The following is a 19,181-nucleotide window of genomic DNA, read 5'->3' as shown; positions in this document are numbered from 1 at the left end:
TTGCTGAAGTCTGCACACAATCCTATAGTTTATTTTTCATTCACTGAACATTTGATTTGTGGTTCACCTACATCGGGGAAATACATGAAAATCGTTATCCAATAAATCCACAGTACTCTTTGGTTAGAAAATCAAAGTTTTTTCCTTTAAGAAACTACTTATACACTGGAACTCAACCTAAGGGTAGACATTTTAAGTTGCATTCATACAGCACAAGTTGTTAAGCCCCCAGTAAAAATAGCTGATTTCAAATTGGATCCATTTCATCTGGCATTGGTTAGTTCTTGCAGCTTCTTAAACAGTCTTAGCTTATAATATTATTTGAGGTGACAACAACATGAACAAACAAATGAAACTATGCATTCATAAATATAATTTTAAAAAACTTATTTTAAATATGCTTATGGCAAAAATCACACAAAAACAAGAAGATTAAGATACCTTCATTGCAATCTGTGTCACCTTGTTTTACTTTTCAGTTCTAGTAATTATTACATCATCCTATAAAATTTCAGCATTCTCAATTTTAAAAGGTGTGCATTAACCCAACCAAACAAAACAGGTCTTAAACAGAAAGTAGAATGGAGCGATTTCTGATACTTAGACACACAGATCTGTTTATTTATCAGGTAGCTTTTAATCTTTTGAGTAAAAATTTTTTTGTTTACTTTTGTAGGCTGTTGAAGGTTTATTAGAACATCTGCAAGGATTGTCAGCTGATCAGGAACTAACGTTGAGGTTCAAGGAATGTAACTTGACAGTTCTGAGAGCACTACAAGAAATGAGAGCTTTTGGATTTGGTGGATCCTGGACAAATAAACAAGTCACTAGGTCAGTTACATATTAAATAGGTTTGTCATGTTAATAGTTAAAATAAAGGTATTTCCTTTCTCCAGGTTTCTAAGCTATTTATCAGTTTCAGATCATCAGACAAAAACTTTACTTTTTTGTCATTCTGTGCAACTACATCTTGGATGAAATGCCTGCCTCAGATGTAATACAAGGCTATATTCTTTGTCTTTGAAATACAGCAAAAGCATGAATTAAGTAATGTTCTAATCAAATCTATTGTTGTGGAATTGTAAAGCACAAAAAAAAAGATTTTTAAAATGTGTCATAATAAAAATGCAGAACATATATTAAAATATTTATAAATATGGGGAAAAGACTATAAAAAAATTGTGGAATTTTGAACCTATGAAAATTAATCGCTGATACCCCTGCATTCAATTATTCTATTAAAAAATTGATAAATTTAGTAAAAGCTTTTTTACATCTCTCTAAGAAGTATTTTGTTTAAATTGTAGATCATATAATATTTTAATATGTTATAGGTGTATGATAGAAGCTAACGAACAACACAAATATACCATAGAAGCTGTAGATTGTCTGATACGAAGTCAGCTAGTAAATATGCCCCAGTACGACATGTATCTAGCCCAGCTGATGGAGAATGGTATGAACTATATGGCTGTTAATCTAGCCATGCAGGTCGTCCAAAGATTCTGTGTTGATGATAAGGCTTCAGCTACTGAGGTAAACATTTATATTATATGTAACAGAAACAATATACATGTAATATATAGAAATGTTAGAAACCCCGACATGAAAAATACAAACAATTCAATTGGGAAAATAACCCAGTTTATGAAAAAACGATAACCACTGAACTCAAGGCTCTTGACTACAGACAGGCACATAAAGAATGTGGCAGGGTTAAACATGTCTGTGAGTGTGCCAAGAATATTTTTAAATGAATATAATATTACTATGATATATATTTAAAACTTTGAATGGGTTAAAAATAGATTTAATTGAAAAATTAGAAAATAGAAAATGAAGTACAAATTGTGTATGTTTTTCTTTTTACAGAGTGACTTTACAAACACTATAGAAGCATTGACAACAATATCGACCAGAACAAGACAATCCCCAGAAGGGTAAGTACTTTTTACCATGGCATTTTACATGCAATGTCTTACATGCTAAGTGTGGAAATGACTCAAAATAGTTATAAGATTTTCTTGACAAGTTAATCTTTATCACATTTCTGATTGAAGTGACTAATAAATCTGCTTGTATAATCAAGTGTGTATTGGGATAGACTGATATAACCACTGTAAACAAACACATGCACAGTAGAGGTGACGGTGAATGATATTTTCGTGAAATATACCATTGTTTAAGCCTTTCAGATGAGAAAATACTGTTTGGGAATCCCAAAATGAACCATTGAAATTCTGTTTTACAAATGAATAATCTGTCAACTCCTTTTCTTTAGAAGATTTTTGCATCCATTACAGTTAAAATAATAAAGCATGCAAACCAAGAGCTAAAATTCTTTGCTTGCTTACTTTGTTTGGTTGTTTACTCTGGCATTGTAATTAAGATTGATACCTAAATTTAATAGGTAGGTGGAATATAACAGTCTGTTTACTAAACACAAATGTTTGATTTGTCAATGAATATCAAAATTGTTTCCAATATAATATCCATTGTCCAATCAACTCTTTTTCGCTCACCTGGCCTGAAGGACCAAGTGAGCTTTTCTCATCACTAACATAGGACCCTATTGGAAATGCATACAAAAGGCTTCTTTTAGAGAACCACTGAATGGAATGAAACCAAACATGGCATGAATGTTCCTTATGAGGTGTTGAAATCTTGTAATCAGAAATAGAAAGGATGGAACTGTATTGATATGGAACATGATGTTGACGTTATTGTTGAGAATGTAGTAAGATTGCAATATGAATGTACTATAATTGTGGTAAGAACGTGTTATAATCATACTTGCCAACCTCTGACAATAGGAAATCATGTCATGACATGACTTGTCAAAAAGTGTGTGGAAACACGTGACGTAGATGTGGACTTTTTAATATATGGCGAATGTGAATGTTCATTATTTTACATTATACAAAAGTGTTGTTATAAAAGAACAATATATATTCTTCTGTAAACTTTTATTGTATCCTACAGTGGTCTGTTATGTTGCTTTTAAAGCAACACCACATGACCACTAGCTATATATAGGCACATATTGAAAACCAAAACAACTGCCAGTTTCTAGTTCAGTTAAATTTATTTGATACATTGTAACAGCACACAATATAAGTAACATTGTCAAGTTCTGATCAGAATTCAGTGTGAATTTCTTTATAATTGAAAGTGCTCTCTCTCAGTAAGAATTGATATTTGGCTCAACTCAATAACCTTTATCAAGCTTTGGAAGAATGTCATAATGTTTTGGTTTTTTTTGGCAATGTAAAATGTCATCTATTATCTCTGCCATTGCTCCCATTGCTATAGCCTGGTCACAACTGGTAAGTTTATCAGAATATAGCTGGCACTTTGAGAGCTGATCCAACAGTTCTGCGATATTTTCATCCCATGGCCCATGGAAATCTTTTGGCTAGATTTGAAACTGAAATTGAAAAAGAAAAATGTTTTATAACTTGATTTCCAGAATGCTTATTCAAATAGCTAAATTGTATTTCCCCTCTCATGTATATCATTGCAACATAAAATGGACAATTCATCACTCGATCATTTAAACTGGAACTTTAAAATATGATTTATAAAATTTTTGAATCTTGGTATGTACACATCGTTTTTGGCTTAACAATCAGCAGCTAAGACGACAGTATAGACCCTGAAAGCGACCTATTTATGTGTACATTTCCCCAATAAAGTGAATTTGAAAGAAAGTCACAAAATCGTTAAAACTTATCACAAACTACTGACCTTTTGCTGTTCGTTCATATAGAAAAACAAACAATGGCAGCCAAACAATTACTTCGAAATTTTCGGCATTTATCCCCAAATAAGGAAAAAACCCAAGAAAAGCGATATCACTAACGACCAAAAAATGAAAAGAACGAAAAAGCGTGTACACGCCATGTGACAAAATTCACCCGTTTAAATCGTTGAAAAAGCATGTATTACACACGAATTTCATGTCACTTGGCAAGTATGGTTATAATCGCAGTAGAAGCATGGTAAGATCGTGTTGCAATCGGATAACTCTTGGTATGGTCGTAGTGAGAATGTGATGAGCGTAGAAAGATCTTGATATAAAGCTTAGTGAGGTGGACCTAGCATAATGTCAGGTATATACCATTGTATCAAACAACCATGATATCATTCTATTGACATGTGGAAACTACATTGTGTGACATTGTTCTTAGTCAGTGATGCTGTCATAACCAGTCCCAAATTAGTAATATTCCATTACTATCTACTGTTTCTTTAGTCATCCTCAAGATGTATATGGATAATATATATTTTTGTCTTTATCTTCTCATTAATGAAAGTTTTGTTTGAATGTATATTGTAGCTTGAGTAACTTACTGGAGAACTTGAGACCAAACACTGACTTTGGCTTAGAGAGAGCATTGGGAGGTCCCACTACTATGATGCAGACTGGTATACTACAAGCCAGAGAGATAGATGACCCTCCTGGACTCCATGACAAAGCAGAACTGTTACTGCGAGATTGGGTGAACATGTACCACTCACCCCAGGCAGGACGGGACAGCACAAAGGCATTTACAGCATTTGTTCAATCGGTCAGTATTATTAAAAATAATTCTTTGATATTTTGCTTAAGGTGGAAATGATACTATTTTACCAGGATTTCATCTGTTTGTTTTTATGTCCCACCTACGATAGCAGAGGGGCATTATGTTTTCTGGTCTGTGCGTCCGTTCGTCGGTTCTTTCGTCCGTATGTTCGTCCGTCTGTCTGTCCCGCTTCAGGTTAAAGTTTTTGGTCAAGGTAGTTTTTGATGAAGTTGAAGTCCAATCAACTTGAAACTTAGTTTACATGTTCCCTTTGATAAGATCATTCTAATTTTAATGCCAAATTAGAGAATTTATTCCAATTTCACGGTCCACTAAACATAGAAAATGATAGTGCATGTGGGGCATCTGTGTACTGTGGACACATTCTTGTTTGTTGAGCATTCAGTAAAGATTGAGAGGTAAAATGAGTTGAACAAAGAAAAAATATTTTTGAAATAGTCACTAAGTATGATTTTAATATTTTTAAACATTTGTCACATTGCTTAAATTGTTTCTCAAGTCGACTTTAGAGAAAATCATATTTCTGCTTCGACTTCTTCTCAATTGAAAAATTAAGTGCAATTAGAGAAACATTTCATCATATTTTGATGTTTCAGCAGTAAAGTACATGCACAATGTTATTATAAATATATCATATGTCAAATTGAGAAATATGTTTTTCTACTTTTAGATGCACCAACAAGGAATACTAAAGACAGATGATCTGATTACACGTTTCTTTCGTCTTTGTACCGAGATGTGTGTAGATTTGTGTTACAGAGCCTTAATAGATCAGACCCAGAACCCTGCTATTGTTAGGACTAAATGTTTCTATACACTTGATGCCTTCGTAAGGCTGATTGCACTGCTGATCAAACATTCTGGTGACACTACAAACACAATCACAAAGATTAATTTGTTAAATAAGGTAATTATATTGCAGAAAAATTGTGCCATTAATGTTATTGTAAGTCGAAATTAAAAACATAAATGATTAGTATTACTGAATGTTGATTTTGATAGCAAAATCAACATTTGATTGGTTGAAACATTCACAATTGAGGTCGAACAAAACTTCATATTCACCTCTGAGTATCATATTCCCCTCTGACATGTTGGGACTAAATCCTGCGACGTTATGCACGGTTTATCTACATAATGTCTTGAACTTCTTAATTTCTAACTAGCTTTAGCAATATCATTATCCTGTTCAAGTTTATTTCAGACGTTAAAACAAAAAGACTAATTAAATAATTAATGTTTATCCGTACTGTTAATCAATATATATGTCGTGTTTAGTAATAAAAAACAAGCGGATAAGTCGGAAAAAATGCTGGTTTGCAAACTTATATTTGTTCAGATAGTATACAAAGCTTAGGCAGTGGAAAAAAACATTCATTTCCCTTGGCCTCTGTGAAGATTCGTTCACCCTCCAAAAATCATATTTCCCTCGGGCAGAGCCCTTGTGAAATATGAATATTCTTGGGTGAACAAATTTTCTTATCTCCCTCAGGAATGGGAAATAAATGTATAATAACTCACAGAGAAGATCCATTTGTTTGAATTTTATCTTAAGATCAAATCTGACTTGAATATCGAGAAAAAAAAACAGGGATTAGAATAGAACATTTATAGCACTACTTGATTGTACATCTTGAAATTTTAGACAAAGTTATAATGTATATTTATTAGTTAAGCCTATATATTATATGATCTTTGAAAATTCATGAAATGGAACAGCAATAGCAAGATTCAATTTCTTAATGATTTTTACATGAAGTAGCCAATGTACATGTAGACAAATCTTGTCATGACAACCAACAATGAATCTGACCTATATTCCATGGTTGAATGTTCTTGTTCTATGTTATAGGTACTTGGTATAGTAGCTGGTGTATTACTACAAGATCATGCAGTAAGAAACACAGAATTTCAACAACTACCATATCATCGTATATTTATCATGCTATTTATTGAACTCAATGCACCAGATCATGTTCTGGAAAATATCAACTATCAAGTCCTTACAGCTTTCTGGTAATAATTTATTAGTATACTATAGTTATTTTACGTTACACACTGTGGATTAATTTGTTATCATGGGTAACAAATTTCGTGGATTACAGAAAACTTACATGTTCATAGATATTTAATTTCATGGCTTTGCTAAAACCTACATGTAAATCTTTATAAAATGTGTTTTTAAGGGAATGTTTAAATTTATGTTTAACATTATATCTAAGAATTCCACATTAATTTGTATGAATCTACAGTAAATTGTTTCAACTGTGTCTTAGTTACCTTTAAACATTAGATTCAATAAAAATGAATGTTCAGTTGCACATGTTATAAATCACAAGGGTTGACAGAGCTTTTAGTATATAATTGATTGATTAAATTTCAGCAATACCTTCCATGTGTTGAGGCCTGCCAAAGCTCCAGGGTTTGCCTATGCTTGGTTAGAGTTGATATCTCACAGGGTATTTATTGGAAGGATGTTAGCACTGACCCCACAACAGAAGGTATGTTATATTAAAAATATATATATATATATATATATGCAACTCGTCTAAACATCAACCCAACAATGTTAGATCTGTAAATTTGCTTTCGCAAATTTTTGGTTCTTCCCTCGCCGGGATTCGAACCCATGCTACTGTGATATCGTGACACCAAATCGCCTGCACTACAGCCGTCCCGCTAGACCACACGACCACCTGGGCTCTCAAAAAAGAGCTGTCGGTGGGCATGTGTTACCTTTCCACGTCAGTTTTAATCTAGCGGCGTACTAAAGTACATGCTATATAAGGCATGAAGATGTTATTGTTAAAGATCAGCTAAATTATCTATAGTAAAGGATCCTACAAATTAATGTAATATACAGTCACAGAAAATAATTATATTCATAAGTTCACATATATATATATATGTATATTCCGCTGCTTTTACGATGTATACAAAAAATATAAACCATTTGAATCATAAATGCACTACAATTTAGTAAGAACGAAGTAAGGGGTAGGCACATCTTATATATGGGTGGATGTTAAGTACAGTGAATGTAAGAGAAATACAAGAAGTTCCTCTATGGAGAGATTGACAAAACACCAATTTTATAGTGGCTTCCCTCAGATCAGTTAATAGGAATAGTCTTAATTATATATTTTTGTTCAGTCTTTAGGAACACAACTATTCCAGGAATATAGATAACATGGTCTTTTTCTTTTGGATAATTGAACAGAATCACTTGAACAATTAATTAACTGCTTGGTGTCAAAGAAAACTTATCAGGTAGTTTGGCTCTAATTATAGTGTGCATACTTTATTCTTATTTTGTTGTGTTTGTCATTTTAGTTATTTCAAATGTAATATGTATCTTTTCAGGGTTGGGGAATGTATGCTCAGCTTCTGATAGATTTATTTAAATTTCTGTCTCCATTCTTGAGGAATGCTGAACTTACCAAACCTACACAAATGTTGTATAAAGTAAGTAATATTAATATAATTTGTAAGGGATGTTAGATAACACATTTGTTAATTTTTCATACATGTAAAATTTCTTAAGGCAGATTTTAGTATTGATCATGTAACAGAAAGATATTAAATACTCCTTTTGAACCGAGGATTGTTTAAAGTATATTTTTGATGCCCCCATCGTAGAGGAGGTGGCATTAAGTTTTACCATTATTTCAACTGACCATAGAATTGTTACTTATTCGATCTCTGTTTGTAAATATCACAAAATTATGTGATTGTGTGAAATGTAAATTCCTTATGGGTATAAACAAACCAACCAGAATAATCTTTTGTTGTCAAAAAGTTTTCAATTTACAATATACTATTTTATATGGAACATGTGTGAAATTGGTATCTTTCATATTCTTGTAATATTTTGCAGGGAACTTTACGTGTATTATTGGTGCTACTTCATGATTTCCCAGAATTCCTCTGTGATTACCATTATGCTTTCTGTGATGTGATACCACCAAACTGTATTCAGATGAGAAATCTAATCTTAAGTGCTTTCCCTCGCAATATGAGGTTACCAGATCCATTTACACCTAATCTCAAGGTGGATATGTTGGCTGACATTGCTCATGCCCCAAGGATACTTACAAACTTTGCAAATATGATTCAGCCAGCACAGTTTAAAAAGGTATAAAACTAATCTAAATAGCGTTGTGGTCTTCTGGTAAGGTGAAAACCTAAGCTTAAGGGGGTTGTGTTTTAGAATCCCAGCTGGGCCCTATCAAATACTTTGTTATTTGCTTTTGAAGTATCAGAGTCAGTATAAAGTGTCTAGATAAGGTTACTATAAAAATCTGCAGCAAAGTGTTGGTCTGCTACAATGTAGCATTCAAATTCATTTCACATTAACATGTTCTTTTCTTGAATATTTATTTAAATAACCACTAAACATTAAACAGCCATTCTTTCTCATCTTCATCAGTTCTGAAATTGGATGATATCATTTAATGATAAACTTTTAATATTATGCACTTAAAAATCATTCGAAACAAATAAATAGAAGAGGTGCAGCGTGTTCACAAAAATAAATCTAACGTGCAAAAGTATAATTTAGAATAGAAGTAATGCCTTTTGTTCAGGATATTTGCAAGATGTATTAATTTATTTGAATATGCCTTTTTTGACTGTTTGTTTATTTGTAGGATTTGGATTCGTATTTAAAGACCAGATCACCAGTCACTTTCTTGTCTGATTTACGTTCATATCTACAGGTAAAAAATGTAAGAGCAATCGGGAGGACATTATACAATATGTACAACACACTTTTAAAGACAAGTTCTGTATTAATTGTGAAAGTTACATTTATGTAAATGAAAAAAATCTGGTCTGAAACCATTCAAAACCATCAAAAGACATGTGATTTTAATATCAACCATTCAAAACCATCAAAAGACATGTGATTTTAATATCAACCATTCAAAACCATCAAAAGACATGTGATTTTAATATCAACCATTCAAAACCATCAGAAGACATGTGATTTTAATATCAACATTATCTATTATTCAAAACATTCTACTTAATGCTTTAAACATTAGTATGAACATTTAATTCATAACTTAATAGACTGGAAATGTGCAAGAAGAACCAACAATAACTTTTGACTGGTCCATTTATTTCTTTTTCTATTTGAAACACCCTTAAAAAGATAGTTAGTGATTGTGCTATTTTCATATGCTTTTCTTACTATACATGCTAAATGGGATAGTGTAAATTCAGAAGTTATTGCAAAGTTTCTCTTAATGACAATTATGTGAGTGGGTGGGTATCTCAATAATAAGAACAAGCATTCTAATATCTTATACATATATCTGTTTTCCTGAAATTGCAATAATTATTCTCTCATTTTTGTCTTTTCTTCAAAAATGAGAATAATGAATGCTCACAATAACTTCTGAATTTACAGTATCCTTAAATTTTATGCTTGTTGGTTATTTTTGAAACATAATTTTCTTTTTCAGTCGAATGAGCCAGGAATGAGATACAACATTCCTCTGATGAATGCTTTAGTATTATATGTAGGGACACAGGCAATAGCTTTCATCAATAGTAAAGGACAAACACCTAGTATGAGTACCATAGCTCACTCAGCTCATATGGACATCTTCCAAAACCTTGGAGTTGATCTGGATACTGAGGGTAATTGTTTATACACAAATAATGGATTCCATACAAAGATACTTAGGGCTATTCCATTTAAACATAGCTCATACCCACGGACGGCAAAGAAAAAAAATTCTATCCCTGGCTGTTGTCGGAAATAAATTGCTTCTATCCAGGTGTGTGTATTGATAAAAAATGCATCTCTACATGGCTATTGTTAGCTTGAATGAAAATGCTTCTCTGGGGGGCTGTTTTATGAGTGGTGAGAGAATCATTTGTGGTTTTTTTTGCGTTTGTTTGACAATTTCGGCCAAACCAAAACATGACATCCGAATCAGTTTACCGCTTTGAATCACGCAGGAATCCAGGTTTAGTTCAAAGCGCATTTGCGACCGGGATCAAAGTAGAAGAGAAAAAGGCAATCGGATACGGAAAAGAAACGAAAACAATCCGGATATCGATTTTTTTTCAATAAAAATTTTACAGTCGGGAGGCTCTCAATCGGCTCAGTCAGGCTACCTCAAACAAACATTATTTTTTTTTAATTTTGGTCCTGCCAGGTACAGTGTAAATAATATATTTGTCTATCTGTAGGTTTGGGATGATGTTTGGTTCATGTTCCTATAAATGAATCTGCCCCACATCTTCTCAATTTCTTTCTCTGACAATCCCAAACTTTTGGTCCTGAAATAGGGGAATTGGGTTTAAAAAGCTAATTTCCTAGGGGAAGTGCTGCCCAAATTTTTTTTAGGTTTGGACTTAGGTTTTTTTTCGGGGGTATTTTTAAAGGGGTAAACTAAAAGTTATTTCAAATCATTGATCCATCTCTGATTGCAACTAGGGGTATGTGATTTTAACAAACAACTCAACTAAATCCAATCATGATGTGCAAACAGTTGCATAAATTCATTGAACGAGTGATAACAAAAATATACAGGTATACATGGAGTATTTGAACAGAATACTTTGTATGTCTTGTATTGCCTTACAAAAAAAATGACAAAATTATTTTACAAAATGTAGTTTAAGATATCAGCAATATTCTGTCGTTAGAATTGAAAATAATTTATGTTTTGCTTCTTCCCATAAATTGGATCTTGAAACTTTTTCCTTTCCTCTGAAAATAATAATAATATAGTGAACTTGTACCCTTGACTTTCACATGATTCGGACAGTGTATTATGCCATTCCACATCCCAGAAACATAGGTACATACAGTATATATAACAAAACAACACGATATACCCAGCAAAAGGTTTCTGACAGTGATTGTTGTAATAAAACCTTTCTCATCTCAAAATTAAATTAATTTTGATACCCTCCAATTTTGCCTTTACAAAAATAAATTAAGAATTTTAAATTTGCCTCTGTTGGTGGTAGTAAATTATAAAGAAAAAAATTGCTTCTGTAGGAGGTGTCTGCATTTAAAAAAAAAACCACTTCTATTGGTGGTGGTGGAACAGAAAAAAACACTTCTCTACCCTTGCCGAACTTGTAAAATATCACTTCTATGGGGGGTACCTTGAATTTTCAGGTGCCTTCCTTGGGGTTGAGCTATGTTTAAATGGAATAGCCCTTAGCTATGTACAAACAAAGCTTTGTAAACCTACAATGAACCTTGTGAAATGATTTAAATATAGCTAGGATGATGTACATGATATGATATACCCACAGAATCTTTAAAAAAAGATCAACTTACTGTATACCATTACATATTGCTAATATACCTTTGTAGTAACCAGTGGTGGATCCAGAACTTTTCATAAGGGGGGCCCGCTGACTGACCTTAGGAGGGGCTGCTCCAGTCATGCTTCAGTGATTTCCTATATAATCAATTAACTTTTTCCCTGGTAAGGGGGGAGGGCAGGAACCCCCCCGCCCCCCTGGATCCGCCTATGGTAACTAGGACAGTGGAACTTGAACATCTCTTTAATTGTCAAGAAGAAGAAAAGTAATTTTGAACAGTCTAAGGAAATAGATGGACTGCATTAATGTTTGTTTAAAATACAGTATGTAATAACATTATAAAAAAAGGAGCGAAATGAATTTGTAAATTTATCAACCTGTATTGATTGTCAGATTGTTGATGTATTCTGTTTAATTATTGTTGTCTATTTTTCAGGTCGATATTTATTCCTGACAGCAATAGCCAACCAGCTGAGATACCCCAATAGTCACACTCACTATTTCAGTTGCACGCTCCTCTACCTGTTTGTAGAGGCTAATATTGAGGCTATTCAGGAACAAATTACAAGAGTTCTATTAGAAAGACTGATTGTTAATAGGCCACATCCATGGGGCTTGTTAATCACATTTATTGAACTTATTAAGAATCCTCAGTTTAAATTCTGGAACCATGAGTTTGTCCATTGTGCTCCAGAAATTGAGAAGTAAGTGTTTTAAAAATATGACAACTTTTCTCAGATCATAGTATTTTATGAGGTACTGAATACTGGTCATTCATTTTATTGTTTTTGAATTGAGAGGGAAAAATGTGTGTTCAAGGATACTTGATTTCTTTGTTTGACAAATTAGCACGGAAGCCATTTGGAAATTCATATTTTGTTGAATAAAAAGTTTAATAATCAACCTATAGTCCCTGAATAAGTCCATGAACAGATCTCTCTTAATAATGAAGAATCCATGGTATTTAGTGGGCTTAATATACAAACAATTTACAATCAATAACCTTACAAAATTTAATGCTTCAGTATGATATCAGTTCTTTTTGTTTGAAACTTTTAAATTTGTATAATTTGATACCAGCGAATTTTATGATAATTGAAAGAAAAGTCTGGCGTTCTCTCCAATACCACCAGGATTGAGGAATAGAAATTAAGACTATTTTTTAATCAATGATATAGATTTAATGATGATAGAATTTTTGCACATGATTTCCAAACACCAAAACGATATTGAAATCTTCCACATTGTTTTGAGAGACTTGCACTGAATGGTATTATGAAAATATCACTGCATCAGGTACGTGACAAATATTAGAAATAAGGAGATCTGATATGATTGCCATGAGACAACTATTCAAATGAAGTGGATTTTACCCACTATAAGTCCCAAATTGGCCTTCATCATGAGCAAAACCTAACTGTATAGTTCGCTTTAAATGGCCCGACATGACAAAATGTGATACAATGTCTGGTTTTATTTTTATGATTGACATTGGATATTTTCAAATGTATTTCTTTTTGTTTTTCAGATTATTTGAGTCTGTAGCCAGATCTTGTATGCAGCCAAAGTCCGGTGGAACAGGCAATACACAAAACCTTAGAGAGACTGACACCACAGAACTTCACTGATTTACAAAATCATGGCGTCACACAAGACAATAAATCCGTCAAAATTTCGTTGTTGTTAATTGTTGTGAACATTTTTAAGAACATTTGAAGGATTATGAAGACTTTTGTATTTATTTTTGTGAAATGACATCAAGAGAGGATATATTTTGTTGAGAGTACATCGGGCCACTAAGTAACTTGTTTCATTTGTACATATGATGTCAGATCATGACTCTGACTACAATAAGTATTGGTGACAAAGATGTGTTGAGTGTCAATACTTCCCCAAATTTGTTTGAATAAATTATAAAATATTAGAAATCTTTGTTTTTTTTATGTTGTGTATATTAATAAACTTCATTGATATAAAGTGCCTCTAAAACATACATTTTATATCTAAACATTTAACAGAGATAAATTACTGATAAATTTAGAATTTATTGCATGGTTTTTATTTGTGCAAATTATGTGACCAAGTGAGTGTTGCAATAATGAGAAGGTATGCAGCCTTTTCTGAAATCATAATTATTTTGCTCGAACTATTGGCAAACAGGAACTGGATACATAGCTGATGTACAAATTGGAAAATGGCTACAACTCAAAATTATAAAACTGCAGACCAATTATAACAAGAGTGCACACACTTAAATGTCTCGCCTTCTTTACTTATCATTGAAATTATGTTGATAGTCCTAAATATAAAGATTTATTACAACTGTCACATAACTTAACATTACCCGAGAAAACTAAACATTGACCAATGAACCATGAAAATGAGGTGGTCGTGTGGTCTAGCGGGACGGCTGCAGTGCAGGCGATTTAGTGTCACGATATTACAGTAGCATGGGTTCGAATCCTGGCGAGGGAAGAACCAAAAATTTGCAAAAGCAAATTTACAGATTTAACATTGTTGGGTTGATGTTTAGACGAGTTATATATATATATACAAAGTAGGAAACATTCAGGTCTTCCACCTATGTTGAGCTTTCTGCGACAAAAGTCACAGTCTCGACAAAAACCAATCTCTCTTGTAGAAGCCAAGAAAACTTTGACCAGAGACATATCATACAAATGTATTGTACGTTTCTGCTTTTATTTCTTTCAGACAAAGTAGAGATATCTATTTTGGGTATATTGATTTCTTTCAGACAAAGTAGAGTTGTTACTACCCTTGTGTGCGCCTTCAGCAAAGCCGGTAAAAAGAAGAAAATGTGATATGATGGTTAATTGCGATGAGACAACTATCCAATAAAGTCTGTAGTGTGTGTATGCAAGTAGCTAGAATGACTGTTCTGCCTTTAACAATGAAAAAAAAACAATACTGTAGATTATGCTATAAAAAGGTCAAAATGTGAAACAAATTCAAACCAAAAAACAAACGGCTTGAAATTATGACAAGGAAATAAATGAAAGACAACATTGGAACAATTTATATCACTTTAGCATGTATTTTTATCTGTACATTGCATATTATACTTCAACACGGGTGATATTTTGAATATCTCATTTGTGTGAATTGGCTGTTTTGTGTATTTGTTTAAAGCTTTATATTTCAAGAGAAAGAAAAACATTGCCGATTCATACTTTGTACAGAAACCTTATGTAACGAAGTTTCCTTCAGTCATATGTCCATTGTCATTGACCTCATTTTTCATAGTTCAGTGACTTCTTGAAAAAGTAACAATTTTTGGTTAAGTGAAGTACTCACTTTTGAGAAATAAAGATATCTATTTTGGGTTTATGGATTCCTCACAATATCTTCCTGTCTGTCGGGTAAGATTTACCTGACCTCGACCTTATTCTATGAATCATTGATGAAGGTTAATGCTATTTGGTCAAGTCTTATCTCATCAGATACTATAAGCAATATGTCAACTATATGACATAATGTGTTAAACTGAATTATTGTGAGGTCCGACTGACATGTTTCATCTTACCTTGACCTCAATTCTACGGTTAATTTGACAATTTTTAGTTTTTGGGGTTAAGCTTTTCTTGGATATTATAAGATAAAGGTCAATTATATTTAGCGCATTGAAATAATTGTGAGGTGTACAGATCTGTCTTAACTTTCAGAGTTCATATGACCTTGATCTCATTTTCATGGTTCATTGGTCAATGATAAATTATCGAAATTTTGTCAGTTTATCAGATACAATGTACTAGAAGGTCAACTATACTTGGTGTATGAAATGATTGCAAGTGGGTACATGTCTGTATTGCAGGGTTCATATGACCTTGACCTCTGGAGGCTATGCATGCTAAATCAAATACCAATTTGAAAAACAAAGCCTACAAATGAGTAAGATTTCAATTGATTACGATTTAAACCGTGCAATCTGCTTATGTATAAAAGAGGGTTTGTAATTGCTTACATTTACTTACCCATATTTTGACAATTTAACTTATTATGTCTATTTTGTTCACGAATTGTTGTAAATATAAGGGAATTTGATCCGACTGTCATACAAGTGAGAGGTTTGGCGCTATAAACCCAGGTTCAATCCACCATTTTCTACATTGTTGTCCATTCGTTTGAAGTGTTTTATCAATTGATTTTGCCATTTGATTAGGGACTTTCCGTTTTGAATTTTCCTCCGAGTTCAATGAATATTTTTGTGATTTTACTTTTTACTAGTATTCGAACTTGGGTGGATAGTTGTCTTATTGGCAATCATACACTATCCCCTTGTCTTTATATTATAAAAACTGTACCGAATCCTAGCGGAATTAGACATTTTCCTACAACAGATAACAAAATAAATTTTAAATTACCAAATGAAAGTAAGTATACCTAATATTTGGATTAATTTCATGACTTCATAAATATACACAGAATTGCAATGAGGTGTTTACAATTCTCAGCAACGTCTGTTCCTTGTGTTATGTACATGGTAAATCCTTGTTGACGTTACACATAAACTGCACAAATCCCCCCTTTGCCGTTTTCTGCAGGTGAAATATATAAGTTATAAAGTATAAATATCAAGGAGTGAACTAATACTTAACATTTACGGCTTTTACATTTATGCTAGCAAGACAATTCTTTATTTGGCTTGCTTGCTTTGTTTGTATCAATGTTTGCTCAATCATGGCAATTAAGATAGGTGGGGCTTAATTGCCATGATTGAGCAAAAATTGATACAAACAAACAAAGCAAGCCAAACAAAAAATCGTCTTGCTAGCGTTAATGTAAAAGCTGTAAATTGTACCACAGATTACAGTTGGAACCAGACATTTGATTTCAGTAGATTAAGATAGAGATGTCGAGGATATTTTCAATCTTCATCCTTTTCATACAGGTACGACTTGATAATATAGAAATATGTGAATCATCCATAAACGTATTTACACTTTTGGTATTTAGCTGAATCTTGCCTCCGAATGACCTTAGATCTACTCCGAATCATTTTTTGACGTCGAGCAACAATCACTTTTAAATTGTGACGTCAAATATTCTAAATTATGATGTCAAAGTTTACGGGAACCTGTGTGATTTTACGTAATGGCGCACAAATGTGCATACAAGTGTAAATACGTCTATTGAAATATATAAAGGATTACGAGGTCAAATTATCAATTTTTACTACATTATAGATCATCACTGTTTCTGCAGTCACTATTTTGGTCTCAATTTAAATGATAAGTTTCTTATTTTATTTCCTTTTCGTGTTTGAACTAATATGATATTTCAAAATTGTATTTTAAGTTGAATATATGTTATATTCTTGAATGGTTAAGCACTCTTAAACAAGTGCACGTGAACTTTCTTGTTAAAGAAAATCCTTTCATCCAACTTTTCAGAATATACTGCAATTTAATTATTGTCTTCCCGTATATAATTTCCGTCTATACTTTTCTGTATGCAGTCAACTTTTGTTCAAACTTCAGCCATCGCACAGCGCAAGTGTCGAAACACTGTTCACCGGAAGGTAAATATAGTAATTATCGATACTAAAATATGAAATATATAAAAGAAAAATTAGCATCGCTTTGTTAATTCACTGATTTTTCATGTGGTTCACGATTCTCTGTTGGTTGTTTAATAATTTCACGATCCGGAAACTTCGCTAAAAAACTGACAATCTAAAAAAATAATGATCTTTAAAAAATAGTTTCTGTATGACATATTATTAGTTGATAATATATTATAGAATTGTAACAAATGGAATTAACGTACACGAGGGACTTGACTTGCATGCGTGCATTGGTCCAAAAATTCATAGACATTAGAAATACAAGAAATTCGTTTGATATGACTTTTCAGGGAAATTATCTTTTAAATTCATGTTCACCGCTTTGACTCAAATTTTCATATTCAACTTTATAACATACTAAAACGTATATCCGAATCTCTTAAAGTATAAAATTGACAATTTACGATGCATAAACTTGATATCATGTATCAGCATTCTATGTGTATTTAAAACCAGACAACATCTTATCAATAATCATGATAGATATAAATAGATAGCGATCTCGTGCAAATGAATTTTTCTAGGTCTGTTAAATCTCATTTTATAAGTTAAAAATATGTAAATAAAAGTTTTATAAAAAGAATGAGTTCTTGTAGTCCTTTGTAGAACAAATCTGTGGATCAAATGGTTTACACTTGTTTCACTTTGAAATTTGACATTGCTTTCCTTTAAATAGCTGAACACGCATTGATCATGCGTAGCCCATCTACATCTAAGGGGCTCGCTCATATAGAGTTCGCATGAATAAAGATTGAATGAGGTCGACTAATTCACTTGCAAGTGCATACTTCATTAGGAATATTGCCTATGTAAATTTTAAAATTGTTTGTATGCACATTGAACGACAAATTTATGTGACGTATATAATTTTTCTGACGTCAGACACTCAAATCAATCCATGTGTTCGTAGATAGTAGATGTTTTTGTGTACTGTTTAATTGTTCCTTTTAAAATTGTTATACGACGATGACTGATGTACCCATATTTCGACTATTTTATTAATTGTGACTGTTTATTTAACGCATCATGTAAATGTAGCGGCATTTGATGAGACTGTTATTAAAGTGAGAGGGTTAGCGCTATAGAACCAGGTTTAATCCACCATTTTCTACATTTGAAAATGCCTGTACCAAGTCAGGAATATGACAGTTCTTGTCCATTCGTTTTTGATGCGTTTTGTTTTTTGATTTTGCCATGTGATTATGGACTTTCCAAATTGATTTTCCTCTGAGTTCATTATTTTTGTGATTTTACTTTTTACTTTGCTTATTTTGACAAATCTGAACCTTACTAGCTTTTGAAAGCGAATTATCATTTCATTATTTCAACTTCATTGGCGATTGAACAACAACAAAAACTTATACCTCGTAGCTATTAAATGCTGCTTTTAAACAAATAGTCTTTGATTTCTAGTCTCATCGATTTTTTAAATCTAAGTATCATGTCATCATTAATTATACAAGAAGAAAATAAACCGTACAACTTTGTTCAGCATTTGGCACAACTTTTTTGGAATTTTGGATCGCCAATGCTCTTCAACATTGTAGTTGTTTTGCTTTATTAATATTTTGATATGATCATACCTGATGAGTCTTATGTTACGAAACGCGCGTCTTGCGTACTAAATTATAATCCTGATACCTTTGATAACTATTTTCAGCCCTTAAAATATTTAAATGTTGTTAGTGATGACAAAACGATTATAAAGTTTAATA

General features: G+C 32.4%; 1 protein-coding gene across 4 annotated transcripts in view; it reads left to right on the top strand.

Moving 5' to 3' along the window:
* LOC134720818 (CCR4-NOT transcription complex subunit 1-like) overlaps nt 1-13,810 on the top strand; it is a 52,258-nt gene extending 38,448 nt beyond the window's left edge. For 2 of the 4 annotated variants that reach the window (XM_063583347.1, XM_063583344.1), the window contains exons 37-49: nt 677-831; nt 1,335-1,536; nt 1,873-1,940; nt 4,340-4,571; nt 5,257-5,493; nt 6,439-6,602; nt 6,970-7,087; nt 7,950-8,051; nt 8,464-8,721; nt 9,236-9,313; nt 10,055-10,232; nt 12,319-12,586; nt 13,411-13,810. In XM_063583347.1, coding sequence (XP_063439417.1) covers nt 677-831; nt 1,335-1,536; nt 1,873-1,940; nt 4,340-4,571; nt 5,257-5,493; nt 6,439-6,602; nt 6,970-7,087; nt 7,950-8,051; nt 8,464-8,721; nt 9,236-9,313; nt 10,055-10,232; nt 12,319-12,586; nt 13,411-13,510 — 2,160 coding nt within the window. In that variant the 3' untranslated portion in view covers nt 13,511-13,810. The remainder of the gene's footprint in view (nt 1-676; nt 832-1,334; nt 1,537-1,872; nt 1,941-4,339; nt 4,572-5,256; nt 5,494-6,438; nt 6,603-6,969; nt 7,088-7,949; nt 8,052-8,463; nt 8,722-9,235; nt 9,314-10,054; nt 10,233-12,318; nt 12,587-13,410) is intronic. The other 2 variants (XM_063583346.1, XM_063583348.1) reach the window with 1 other exon arrangement.
* Nucleotides 13,811-19,181: the final 5,371 nt, after the last annotated feature.

This window comes from Mytilus trossulus, chromosome 6, assembly GCF_036588685.1.
Source record: "Mytilus trossulus isolate FHL-02 chromosome 6, PNRI_Mtr1.1.1.hap1, whole genome shotgun sequence".
Lineage (NCBI taxonomy): Eukaryota > Metazoa > Mollusca > Bivalvia > Mytilida > Mytilidae > Mytilus > Mytilus trossulus.
Note: the sequence above shows the minus strand (reverse complement) of the source record. Positions and strands in the feature narration are given on the sequence as shown.